Genomic DNA, 14,713 nt, shown 5'->3' on the forward strand with positions numbered 1-14,713 from the left:
CCTCCACTACACCTCACCACCTGAGTGTTGGTCCTCCACTACACCTCACCACCTGAGTGTTGGACCTCCACTACACCTCACCACCTGAGTGTTGGTCCTCCACTACACCTCACCACCTGAGTGTTGGACCTCCACTACACCTCACCACCTGAGTGTTGGACCTCCACATACTAAACCTCTGTTTTAATTATTTACCAGAAGAGAAGGTGAACACGCCAATGTCATCGTACTGAGGGACGACGTGCTCTTGAATATTAGAAGTAAGTGTTGACCACCTCCACCGTCTCAGTGTTGTGTTGACCACCTCTACCTTCTCAGTGTTGTGCTGACCACCTCTACCGTCTCAGTGTTGTGTTGACCACCTCTACCGTCTCAGTGTTGTGTTGACCACCTCTACCGTCTCAGTGTTGTGCTGACCACCTCTACCGTCTCAGTGTTGTGCTGACCACCTCTACCGTCTCAGTGTTGTGCTGACCACCTCTACCGTCTCAGTGTTGTGTTGACCACCTCTACCTTCTCAGTGTTGTGCTGACCACCTCTACCTTCTCAGTGTTGTGCTGACCACCTCTACCGTCTCAGTGTTGTGTTGACCACCTCTACCGTCTCAGTGTTGTGCTGACCACCTCTACCGTCTCAGTGTTGTGCTGACCACCTCTACCGTCTCAGTGTTGTGCTGACCACCTCTACCGTCTCAGTGTTGTGCTGACCACCTCTACCGTCTCAGTGTTGTGTTGACCACCTCTACCGCCTCAGTACCTCATACTGAATACCTGAAAATGTTGTCACCCATCTTGCCTTTAGTCTAGTTGATATGTTCTCTGGTCTTTCCAATATGAGAGGAATCTGTTATAACACGTGTCAGGTCCAGTGTTCAGAAGTATGTGGGGTATACAGTCATACTGGCTTAGCTGCCTGTTGGTATTTACCTCAACTCTGTGTACATCTCTTGCCAATTGCTGATTCAGTTATTAAATTCCAGTAGTAATTATATCATATTTGAATATAAATAAAATTATTTTCCTTTATCATCCGTATCCGACGATTATTTCAAATGCTGCAGCCCATCCTTAGGCCAGGCTCGTTCAAGCTGCGGCCGTCCTCCACGACGCAATCATAAATTTTTAACGTATTGTGTATTAAAAATAGCCTTCTTCTTATTTATATATTAATATTATTATATTTGAAAGTGCTCTGTATAGTTAGACGTAGGTTAGGTTAGGTTACGTGTTTAAGTCCTGTTGGCAATTTTTAATTTTTTTTAAGTACGTTGTTGAAGCATTTCCATCATTACGATTTTAACAATTAAAATTGTAATGTTGGAAATTATTCTCTCTTCTCTCTCTCTCTTTCTCTCTCCTTCATTCTTTTGTTTTAAATTAAGACTTGGATATATATATATATATATATATATATATATATATATATATATATATATATATATATATATATATATATATATATATATATATATATATATATATATATATATGTCGTACCTAGTAGCCAGAACGCACTTCTCAGCCTACTATGCATGGCCCGATTTGCCTAATAAGCCAAGTTTTCATGAATTAATGTTTTTTCGACTACCTAACCTACCTAACCTTACCTAACCTAACTTTTTCGGCCACCTAACCCAACCTAACCTATAAAGATAGGTTAGGTTAGGTTAGGTAGGGTTGGTTAGGTTCGGTCATATATCTACGTTAATTTTAACTCCAATAAAAAAAAATTGACCTCATACATAATGAAATGGGTAGCTTTATCATTTTGTAAGAAAAAAATTAGAGAAAATATATTAATTCAGGAAAACTTGGCTTATTAGGCAAATCGGGCTTTGCATAGTAGGCTGAGAAGTGCGTTCTGGCTACTAGGTACGACATATATATATTGTCGGAAAATCCGACACCATTTAATATCATACAGACAGATAATAAGTGCTGCTGTATTACCAACAAGTTACCCATAGAAAACGTAACTTGTAGTGGAATTACCGTCTATAGAAAACGGGATATCATCACCACATACTATTATAATTCACCAGCTATTCTGCTGGGAATTATTCTTAAATACATTAGTCTTTGGACTTTACCATCATAAAAACATCTTATATAAATTAACTTAATTATCAATATTAAAGTAGAGTAAATGTGACCCTTCTATCACGTTCTGAAATCTGGACAATGTAAGCCAGGCGTCAGAGTGAGGAGGAGGGCAGCCATTGTTTAGACGAGACCAGAGGCTCACACGGGAGCAAATTCGGCTCCTGTTAAATTTACTTGGACGTAGTGTTATGGAACCCAAAGGTGTACCATTGTCAACACGCTGTCTACAAATACAAGTTAAGTGTCTATCCGAAACCCGTTTATCATTCATTTATGGCCATTAATGTCAGGATATAGGGTTAGCCGGTTAGAACGCGAAATCGCCTCATACTAAAGGTAATTAAGCCAGGTCTTTAATGTTCCATGTACTGTATAGTGTTTTCTCTGATATAGCTTGTCATATATAGGATTCTGGCTTCACAGCTAGCGCACTTTTGACAGGTCAAGACGAGGATGCAAGATTATGTGCACCAGTTACTGGGTGATAGAAGCTACCTCAAAGAGGATAATTTGGTGTCTACACCCTAGTTATACCTGGTGGACTAACCTGCTGTACTATAAGATAAGGAACCTTTTCAATGTATGTAGTCTATTCCTGTAGTTTGATTGGCTGCATATATTAATTTAATAAACTCCCCCTAATGTGTAGAGGAGCGATTTGTGAGATTAAGAGATTATCGCAGAAATACAGTCCACTTATCATTATACAAATTGCTATCGAAGTATATAAATTAACGTAAATATAAATCCATATAAATTAAATAAATATAAATCTCACAGGTCGGTTCCCACATTATTTGGACCTTCAGAACCGGATTATTTGGTCATCTTCGAACCGGATGACGGATTATTTGATCCTATGAACCCACATTTGGTCATCTTAGTACCGGATGAACCAGTTATCCAGTGGATTCATTAAATATACTAGTGCAGTGTTATTTAAACAAAGGCCAGCCAGTCAAAGACGGCAGCGTAGCCTCGAGGGAGCTCAGGAGCCTCCCTCAGCCCAGTTCAGCTTCGTCAGCGGTTTCATGCACACCCACAGATATTTGGTGGCGTGTTATTTCGTGAAATGACAGCGCTAATATTGAAGCCAGCCAAATGTAGTGGCTGTGGTGTCGCGTGATTCTACGAATTTTGTGGAGTTTATTTCGCGAGGTCACTAATAATATTTAATACTTCTTGATAATATAAGAAGTTTCATAGAGGCAATTAAGAGGCTATTATCAATAATTGTGTATATTATTTCTCCAAAATAGAGAATCATTTAATATATATTGCACTAGTGATCACAGTATAATATTTACTAATTGCCAACCCACAACAGGGTAGGATATTAACCATTGACTAGTTGAACTATTATCGTTCATCCTTGTCCCATTATTACCATAGTCAGTTGTACTATATTGAATAACCTAACACCATTAATGAATGGTCCAGACCCTATTTTGGGTGTAATTTTTATCAACTCGAGTTGAGTTGTGTATATATAATAATTTACTTATGATCATTACACCTTTGAGTGATTAATTAGTGTCAATTCCATCCTAGGGTGATATAGAAGAGCTAACCTAAAGGTACTTCCAGTGACACTGGTTTATCACTCAAATCATTAGTGTGTATGATTGTATATATATAATGTGTATTAATTTTAAGTGCTAACCTCTAGTAGAGGTAGGATTATTGCCTAGTGAGTTCAGAATTTACCCTAGGCTACCATTAGAGCTTGTTCAGTATTATGAGCAGCCCAAGTACAAGCCCCACAAGGCTTCACCAACTAGCCAGTATGGATAATGCAGGGAGAATGAAAAGAACCCTTGCAGGTCTTAAAGGCCACTTAACAAGACAGATCAAGAAATGTGAAGATTTGTCACAACAATCTCAAGTTGATTATGCTGACCTGGAAAGCTATTATCAAGCAGCTGCAGGTAAATTTGAGCAAATCAAATGCCAAATAGCTGTCCTTGTGGGGACAGACTACTACCATCAATTCATCGGTAGCCCTACTAAATATCAGGGCATAACCATGTTAAAGTCTGCAGGAGGTAAATTACTCTCAGGTCCAGTATCAAGCCTGAGGAGACCTATACCTGCAGATAAACAATACCAGTAGAAATCTAAATTTGTCAGCTGATTATATTTCTCCAGTAGCATTATACTAAGGAGATTACAGCTGACTATACCAACAGAGGTTGATGTTAGTATCATCATTTAAAGCTGAAGATGAGTTCATGAGGCCTCAGTGGCAAATCAGTGAACAGTAGCCTAAAACAGCTACAAGTCACTGCGACCAATGTCACTGATCCCATTGCAGTCTCAGAACCATACTTTACTTTAATGATGAGCTATTCAATCTTCTGAATCAATTAACTAAATTAAACCCCAATAAATTTGATGACTGATTTGATACATTTATTATTTAATCAAGATGTATTCCATGGGCCTCAGTGTTTATATATCAGTGACCAGTTACCTGAAGAAACTTCAAGTTATATCTAATGTCACTGATCTCACTGCAGTCCCTGAATCATACTTGACTGTAGTACTTGATCACATCCAGTCTTCTGGGTTAAATAATATGTAATAAGGCTTGAATATTAGCCTTTCAAGAGTTGACAGGGAAATGAAATCGCATTAGACTTCTAACCCTGCAACTCTAGTACGGGACATCCGTCCTGTACGAACAGACACACAAATGTGTGATTACTAACTACTAACATCAAATTAATCAAATAATTCGAAGGAGGAGTATCGGTGTTCGTCTGTTCTAATTAGGACTTCGACCCGTGAGCAGCCCCTGGGGAATTATGTCGGAAAATCCGACACCATTTAATATCATACAGACAGATAATAAGTGCTGCTGTATTACCAACAAGTTACCCATAGAAAACGTAACTTGTAGTGGAATTACCGTCTATAGAAAACGGGATATCATCACCACATACTATTATAATTCACCAGCTATTCTGCTGGGAATTATTCTTAAATACATTAGTCTTTGGACTTTACCATCATAAAAACATCTTATATAAATTAACTTAATTATCAATATTAAAGTAGAGTAAATGTGACCCTTCTATCACGTTCTGAAATCTGGACAATGTAAGCCAGGCGTCAGAGTGAGGAGGAGGGCAGCCATTGTTTAGACGAGACCAGAGGCTCACACGGGAGCAAATTCGGCTCCTGTTAAATTTACTTGGACGTAGTGTTATGGAACCCAAAGGTGTACCATTGTCAACACGCTGTCTACAAATACAAGTTAAGTGTCTATCCGAAACCCGTTTATCATTCATTTATGGCCATTAATGTCAGGATATAGGGTTAGCCGGTTAGAACGCGAAATCGCCTCATACTAAAGGTAATTAAGCCAGGTCTTTAATGTTCCATGTACTGTATAGTGTTTTCTCTGATATAGCTTGTCATATATAGGATTCTGGCTTCACAGCTAGCGCACTTTTGACAGGTCAAGACGAGGATGCAAGATTATGTGCACCAGTTACTGGGTGATAGAAGCTACCTCAAAGAGGATAATTTGGTGTCTACACCCTAGTTATACCTGGTGGACTAACCTGCTGTACTATAAGATAAGGAACCTTTTCAATGTATGTAGTCTATTCCTGTAGTTTGATTGGCTGCATATATTAATTTAATAAACTCCCCCTAATGTGTAGAGGAGCGATTTGTGAGATTAAGAGATTATCGCAGAAATACAGTCCACTTATCATTATACAAATTGCTATCGAAGTATATAAATTAACGTAAATATAAATTCATATAAATTAAATAAATATAAATCTCACAGGTCGGCCCCCACATTAATATATATATATATATATATATATATATATATATATATATATATATATATATATATATATATATATATATATACATATAATGTCGTACCCAGTAGCCAGAACGCACTTCTCAGCCTACTATGCAAGGCCCAATTTGCCTAATAAGCCGAGTTTTCATGAATTAATTGTTTTTCGACTACCTAACCTAACCTAACTTTTTCGGCTACCTAACCTAACCTAACCTATAAAGATAGGTTAGGTTAGGTTAGGTAGGGTTGGTTAGGTTCGGTCAAATATCTACGTTAATTTTAACTCCAATAAAAAAATATTGACCTCATACATAATGAAATGGGTAGCTTTATCATTTCACAAGAAAAAAATTAGAGAAAATATATTAATTCAGGAAAACTTGGCTTATTAGGCAAATCGGGCCTTGCATAGTAGGCTGAGAAGTGCGTTCTGGCTACTAGGTACGACATATATATATATATATATATATATATATATATATATATATATATATATATATATATATATATATATATATATATATATATATATATATATATATATATCGCCTCAGTGTGGCGATACAGAGGGGAAATGCGCACTGCATCCAGGGTTCCTGCCCGCCATCTGAGGAGCTGGAGGAACTCGACAACCTATGACAATCATCTTTGTAACCCATATGTAACTCCTTTTTTGTAACAAAGTTGAAATAAAGTAAATATATATGTGTACATACAAAAGAATGGGGGTGGTAGGAGAAGATAATATTAGTGTTCAGTGAGAAACTACAAGGTCTCCTCTGAATACTTTTTATTTTCTTCTCCGAGGCTATGGGTCCCCACATTGGCACCAGAGGTGGTACCCTCACAAACTTTTATATATATATATATATATATATATATATATATATATATATATATATATATATATATATAAATAATAATAATAATAATAACTGAAAACTCCACAACCTAGAAGTGACTCGAACCCATACTGCCAGGAACACTATGCAACTGGTGTACAGGAGCCCTTAACCACTCGACCATCAGTGACGGGGCAAAAAGAGGTGATAGCCGAGGCTATTTGAACCACCTCCCCGACGACACTTTGATGGTAATCTTGGGCATGGTTGTTTTCTCAATGGGAGCCATCCCAGCTGAATTGCTTGTGAACTTCAGAAGATGGTGGTTGGAGTGCTGGTCCTGCAAGAGACACCTATTTGATGGTGCAGTCTGTAAAGCTGGGACCATGTACCCCTGCCTGTTGACCTAGGTAATCGGGTAGGATTTCCTTCACTAGGTTGACGATGCCACTGAAGAGGACAGGAACGCTGGTACAGCAATTTGTGTTGGTGTACCAACGCCGAGGCCCCCAAGTCTGACAGGAAGGGAAGCTTGCTTCCACTGTAAGTCGCTGAGAGAAAGGTTGAGAGCTTTTTCTTTTTGAGGGATAGAATTTTTTTTTCGAGTACTCAAAAACATTTGTCAAATTCCTCTTCGTTTTCCTTAATATGTTCTTTTTAAATTCACATTCAGTGCCATTTTTGTTTTCTCGTAAGATGAAGTTGGCGCCGCTGTGTATGTTGGTGGCGGCTGTGGCGGGGGGCGCCGTCGGGAAATTGCCCCCTCCTGAGAGACCCTACAAGATCCTTATGCTCCTTGCTGTCTCTGCCCCGAGCCACAGGAACGTCTTCATGCCTCTAGCTGAGGCTCTGGCCGACCGTGGACACGAGGTAAGACCATTAAATATTTTTAACATTCCGTTGACAATACTTTGTTGAAACTATTGTAAGGAGATAGGCTTTGTGTATAATAAGAATGACATGAGAACTGTAGGTCTTATGAAGGAAGACTTTAGGATATTTATTTTGTATCTTTTTGCTTACACTATACTAGCATAGTTTAGAATACTTAACTAAAGCATTTTATGGTTTAGTATACTATACTAAACAATAGTTTAGTATAGTATACCAAAGTATTTCGCTAGTATATACACTTTATCATATCAGCTGCATGAAAGAGAGAGAGTAGATAGCAATAACCAACTTTCATCGACCTTACTTTTACATCTGGCTCTCTTTATAACTCACTTTATTATCCAGCTATCTCTAGACTTTACCGCATCATATGATTCTTTCGAGATTTTACCATAACATCCGGCCCTCTCCATATAGCAATTTAACATCTAGTTCCATTTAGAAATAACTTTGACATCTGGCTCTCTCCTGACCTCATATAAACATTTGGTTCAATTTAGAAATAACTTTGCTGGCTCTCTCCAGACCGCATATTAATATCCGGCTGTCTTTAGAACTCATCATATGGCTCTCTTTTGACCTCACTTTAACATCCGGCTCTCTTCCGGCCTTACTTTAACATCTGGCTCTCTTCAAACCTTAAATTATTATCTGTCTCTCTTCAGACTTTAATTTACCATATTGCTCTCTTTTGATCATACTTTAACTTTCTCCAGACTTTAATTTAGCATCTGGCTCTCTCCAGATGCTCCTTTATCATTCCACTGTCTTTTGACCTTACTCTAAGAAGTGTCTCTCTCCGAACCTTACTTTATCATCCGGCTCTCTTCAGATCTTATTGTAGCGTCTGGCTCTATCCAGACTCTACTGTAACATCCGACTCTCACTAGATCTCATGTTAATATCTGGTTTCTTTAGGAAATATCTTTCACATTTGCACTCTTCAGAACTCCTTTGAACATCCAGATTTCTCCAGATTGTGATGTTAACCAACCTAACCAAAGTATCGAAGCATCCCAACATAAAGGAGGTTAACCACTACGCAACACCCTTCAATGATGAGGATACAAACATGTTCGAATGCTTGAAGGACCCGACAGGCTCCTTCCTCGTACTAGAGCGCATTATTGTGCCTGTTGCCAGGAACTTTTACAAGGATCCCACGGTGAAGGAGCTCTATGAGCGGAGGAAGGAGTTTGATCTCTTCATTGTGGACCATGCATTCAATGAGGTAAGTTTCTCATTAGTCTTCTGCAAAAGGAAGTGAGTTATACTCGTGTGTCACAATAAGTTGTCTGAAACAAATAATCTATGTAGGGAAAAGTGCGACGTAGAACGACTTCCCCGTCGGTCTTGCAACCTTACAATGTTGCTGCACAGGTATGCAGGCTACAATTGCAACACTGCAAAGTTTCTTTGCAATATAGCACAGAAACGTGTTGCAGCATGCATTGTGGTTAGGCAATATTGCATGTAAGAAGGGAACCAAGCATAGGTAGACAGGCATGTGAGGGTGGAGTGTGTCTGTGACGTGAATGAATGTTTAGGAAAATTTTATAGTGTCTTGAACAGTAAGGAGGAGGCGTAGGAGAACACTTCGTTCTGTGAACTGTACATTGTTCCTTGATCAGTAGTGTTGTGTTGGTGAAATAATGTTGAAATTATGGTTTTGCACAGCTCAGAGTTGCATTATATATATCCAAATGTAATGCTTTATGTATGGAAGTTTGGTAAAGTAACCCCAAGCGTCTGGTCTCCAACCCTAAACAGACAGATAAACATATCTTACCTTATCCTGTAAATTATTCTCCTTATCTGGCTTAGTTTTTATAAATATGCAAGCACTGCTTTCTCTCTATGTATGGCTACGTAAATACTACTGAATAGGATACTATGTTGTCATATTTTATCCAAAATCCTGTACCTTTCCTTATGTATTTGAGTTCCATTGCTTCAAGATGAATCTACAGAAATGTAATTTTTAAATAACTGGTATTTTTGTCTTTCATTGAGCCTGGTCTCTTGAATATTATGATATTAATGTGTCTTGAGGATTACTCGTGATCTGCCAATGTTCACACTTTATTTAAACTTATATCATTATATCTAACGCTTGATATTAGTTTGAAAAATCATAGTTAACTCTCCCTGCAGATGGTGTACCCGTTTGTCCACGAGGCTCCATTCATCATGCTCGCTACACCTGGGCTGGATTTTCGTCAGAGCGCCGTCCTTGGTAACGTCCTCCATCCGGCCTACACCCCCAACATCATCCTGGATTTCCCACGCCCCTACTCTATCTGGCACCGCTTTTTAAATACGATATTTCATATAGGAATTGCGTTTTACTGGCGAAATTGGGTCATCGTGCCTCAGGTGCAGAAGGAGGTATGTTGGATGGAAACAAATAGTTTACCATTTTACGATCTGATGATGATGTGATATTGAAGTGTGATACATCTGGAAGCCTGCTAGGGTTTTACAACGGAATGGAAGTATTATTTAATGGGGTTAGGATGGGCCCGATCCCCAGGGAAGGAGTTAACAACAATATATAAATATGGTCTGCAGTGAAGAACAGATCACGTAACCCGAATCAAGAGGAGTGATGGTAACTCCTGGTAAATATTTTACCTAATTAATTATAACCCTAAAACCCTCAAGTACAACAGAATATTTTTTACAACAGAAGGGACCATTAAACTTAATCTAAATAAGTATAATTATATCAGATATGTGTTCACTGGTCAGTACCTGGATCTAGTTACATGGAACTCCAGGTTATGACCAGGGTAACCAGGGTATACCCACAAAGTTTTACTTTTTTATATATACAAGAGTTGTAAAATTCTTGCACAGCCACTAGGACGCGTAGCGTTACGGGCAAGTCCTTAATCCTTGGGGGGGGGGGGGGGGGGGGGACACGACCCACCCAAATCGTTTAACAACCAGGCATCCATTTTACTGTTGGGTTAAACAGAGGCTACAGTTAAGGATTTGCGCCCAATAAATCCTCCCCGGCCAGTATTCGAACCCAGGACAAAACGCTCATGAAACTCCAGGCGAGCGTCTTAACCACTACACCACGGAGCCTGTGGTGTAGTGGTGTTACTTAGAATAGAAGGGTGACACGTGGTAGTGGTACTTAACTTAGTTATAAAAGTTAAGAAATTGAGGAGCTGGGGACGCCTAGCTAGGCCCAAGGTCGCGAACGCAAGAAGCCGAAATCAGGTGATCATACAGTAACCATTTATTTACTCTCTAATACAATATTTAATTGCCACCATTCAATTCTAAGTATAAATATAACAACCTAGTTTTACAATTCACTACAACAAGTATCATCACAGTGTAGCTAAAAAGTTAGGAGCATCAAAATACTCTTACCTAGCAAGGACGTAATCGCCCACCATTTACAACTTGAGTAACCAATCCCATGTATAAAGCTACAGACAATTAGCAATCCTGCTGTACATCCATCAATATATGTTTATCAAGCCTATCTAAAAACTCAATAATTTAAATTACAATTCTCCATCATATAATCTCCCTACATTCAGGGCCTATGACAGTAAAATACATACATAAGTAAAGAGCCCCTACATCATCTATATGTAAACCAGTGCCATATGATCCTGGGTCCATGTGTACAGGCAACCCTGGACCGAGGGTCGTAACAAAGTGTAACACAGGAATAATAGTTGAGTGCATAATATCACCTATTAAAATCTGAAGCCGACTTTACTTATAATCTAACATTGAACTTGAACATTTTATTGCCAAGTGTTGAAGAAAGTTTTTATTAGAAAATCTCTACTCCTAAAGAGAGAGCTTGACCAGCGTGCAGTAAAGGACTTATGATATTCCTCAGATCTCTGCGCAGTTCCCGGATCTTCCGCCGCTGTTGGACCTGGAGAGGAACATGAGTCTGGCGCTGATGAACACCCACTTTAGTATTGGTATACCACTGCCCCTCCTGCCTTCACAGGTGGAGGTGGGCGGCATGCACTGTCGACCCGCCAGACCTCTGCCCCAGGTGAGTTGTCCTGCCCTCACAGGTGGTGGTGGGCGGCATGCACTGTCGACCTGCCGGCCCTCTGCCCCAGGTGAGTTGTCCAGCCCTCACAGGTGGAGGTGGGCGGCATGCACTGTCGACCCGCCAGCCCTCTGCCCCAGGTGAGTTGTCCTGCCCTCAGGTGGAGGTGGACGGCATGCACTGTTAGTTTCCTTCTTTCCTGAACTCTGCAGTCCAGTTATCCTGTCCCCTTTACCCAGGTCAAGTGCACACCACCCTTGTGCAGGCCTGTTTTTCTGTCTCCTAATGTCTGTCAAGTGGTACTTTAAAATAGAGAAAATCATTGCCGAGTTTATTTATGGTCAGGATTTAAATATATTACAACATAAAACAGTCGAGCTGTTTGAAATTTAGTAGGTAACAAATTGCTGCCTCACAGGAGCTGGAGTCGTGGATCTCTGGTGCGGGAGCTGCCGGCGTCATCTACTTCAGTCTGGGCTCCGTCGCACAAAGTATCCATATACCAGTCGAGCACCAAAACGTCCTCATTGAGGCCTTCCGCAGGCTGCCGCAGCGCGTCCTCTGGAAATACGAGGGGGAGCTGGAGGACCTCCCTGACAACGTGATGACCAGCAAGTGGCTCCCCCAGCAGGATATTCTTGGTGAGTATCATCCGTTGTGCCAACTTCGATATTATTCTTTTTTTTTGGCATGGGTGTTCTTCTGTAGGCTGTAAGCTTCTGGCTGGCTCACTAATTGTTACTCGTTTCTCGTTTCAGTCTTACTTAGGCGGTGTATCAATATTTATGATCCGTATATTCACGTCAGTAAGATTATGTCCAATGTGTTACAACTACTTCTGCTCTGTTAAATCTCAGTTGAAATTTTGTTTGGTTTGTAAAAATCATTGTGCTATAATAGCACTGTTCCCAGGAAACATTACTTTGTAATGCAAGTAAATTTTTAATTATTTTTTCAGTAAATTCTTGCTGCATGCTAATAGGCGTCAACTAGTATTTCCATATAATGCCCTTGTTTCATTTTGTTTCCTATCTAAACAAGAAAATCCACGTAAGACCTTGTAATACATAAATATCTGAGCTCTCAGCTTATATATACAAGCTGAGAGCTTGTATACTTAAAAAAAAGTTACGGCAATGAAGGAAGTTTTTGTAGCTCTCTGTCTCTAATTCTCTTCATACCTTAGGTCACGACAACGTGAAGGTGTTCATCACGCACTGCGGCCTCCTCAGCCTGCAGGAGGCCATTTACCACGCCATGCCCATCCTCGCCCTCCCCATCTTCGCAGAACAGCCCAAGAACGCCATGTTTGTGAAGCATTCTGAACTGGGACACTACCTGCAGTGGGAGGAGCTCACTGTGGACTTGGTCGTCGATGCTCTCACCGATATTATTAATAATACCAAGTTAGTCATTGTTTGTTCCATAATTTCCTTTAAGCAAATATAATGTTAGAAGATTCAGTAACGTTTACTGAGACTGGCAAAAATATCTTAAGTACTATAATAACAAGGCCATTGCCGACTAATAAATGCAATATAATAACTCCAAATATGTTTTCAGTCAAATTTATAAGAAAATGTTATGAAAACACTAATACAATCTAATGTATATCTATTGAAAAGAATGTCTGTTTGTGTGTTTGAGGCTGGAAGCCAGACGCTCTGCGCTAGTCTCAGCAAACTTAGCAAGGTGACTACTTGTTGTTTGGGAATAGTTGTTGGGGGGTCGCAGTCGACCCACATTCTCCCTCCCACTTAGAATGCAATTAAAAATATATCAATTTGCAATTTCGATAAATAGCAGAGTCCATCCTTATAAAATGTTTACCATACACATTATTTTCCCCAAGATGATTAATTGTCAGTATGTCTTATGAAGTTTATGGATTGATGAAGACAGTGTTAAGTGAAGACAGTCACAGAGATCAAGGGAAAGAAATGAAGATTAGGAGATGGTGATGAAGAGTAGGGAAGGTGGTGAAGAAGAGGAAAGATGGTGAAGGAGAAGGAAGGTGATGAAGGATATTGTTGTATAGATTATTGGAAAATAATAATTCACTCTGTAAAATATAGATCCCTACGACCAAACTTTGAGTAGTTATTATGATCATAGTTTTCTTTTGTAGTGTGGATGGTTACAGTGATGAATGTCACCACGTGCACTGTTCATGGTTACAGTGAGGAAAGTCGGCTGTACTGTTCATGGTTACAGTGATGAAGGTCGCGTGTAGTGTTGATGTTTCAGTGACGAAGGTCTTTTATAGTGAAGAAGATTACAGAGATGAAGGTCGTGTGTAGTGTTACGGACTTTCTTAGCCAGTTATTCGGGCTTTTATCGTTTAGTTTTTATAGGCCGTGCTGTGGCTGAGTTTCAAGGAACAATTTTCTTATATTATATATATATATATATATATATATATATATATATATATATGCAGAATAACCACATATGAAAAATAGAAAATGCTTAACGCGTTTTCGGCTAATTCGCCTTCATCAGAGCAAAGTAGAATATTCTACTTTGCTCTGATGAAGGCGAATTAGCCGAAAACGCGTTAAGCATTTTCTATTTTTCATATGTGGTTATTCTGCATACTTGGATCAGTGTTTTTGTGATCATTGTTGCATATATATATATATATATATATATATATATATATATATATATATATATATATATATATATATATATATATATATATATATATATATATATATATATATATATATATATATATTAAAAAGAAAGTCTCGTCATGTTTCCTGTCCATCTGAAAGTTGCTCTGTGACTGACAAAATGCCTCAAACCAAGTCTCTCGTCTTACATACAACTTGGATTTACACTACAAACTATGCTATGCTCCAGTTTCAGTCAGTCAACAGTATGCTTGGATCTGGAATAAATCTCATCCTAGACATGATATAGGCCATGAGGCTATCGGGGTCATAACAATGCACAATAATAATATTAATTATAATCAAACAAATTGTTTTAATCTATCTCCTTACTT

General features: G+C 39.0%; 1 protein-coding gene and 1 pseudogene across 2 annotated transcripts in view; both read left to right on the forward strand.

The window, feature by feature from the left end:
* LOC138370314 (UDP-glycosyltransferase UGT5-like) overlaps positions 1-14,713 on the forward strand; it is a 16,454-nt gene continuing 1,741 nt past the window's right edge. The window contains exons 1-8 of one of the 2 annotated variants that reach the window (XM_069334482.1): positions 1-260; positions 7,467-7,640; positions 8,641-8,895; positions 9,819-10,052; positions 11,536-11,652; positions 11,793-11,840; positions 12,119-12,341; positions 12,887-13,106. In XM_069334482.1, the coding sequence (XP_069190583.1) occupies positions 7,467-7,640; positions 8,641-8,895; positions 9,819-10,052; positions 11,536-11,652; positions 11,793-11,840; positions 12,119-12,341; positions 12,887-13,106 (1,271 nt within the window). In that variant the 5' untranslated portion in view covers positions 1-260. Of the gene's footprint in view, positions 261-7,466; positions 7,641-8,640; positions 8,896-9,818; positions 10,053-11,535; positions 11,701-11,792; positions 11,841-12,118; positions 12,342-12,886; positions 13,107-14,713 lie in introns of both variants that reach the window. The other variant, XM_069334484.1, reaches the window with a different exon arrangement.
* Positions 5,321-14,713, forward strand: part of LOC138370313 (UDP-glycosyltransferase UGT5-like) — a 23,477-nt pseudogene continuing 14,084 nt past the window's right edge.

The sequence above is a fragment of the Procambarus clarkii genome, chromosome 31 (assembly GCF_040958095.1).
Source record: "Procambarus clarkii isolate CNS0578487 chromosome 31, FALCON_Pclarkii_2.0, whole genome shotgun sequence".
Taxonomy (NCBI): domain Eukaryota; kingdom Metazoa; phylum Arthropoda; class Malacostraca; order Decapoda; family Cambaridae; genus Procambarus; species Procambarus clarkii.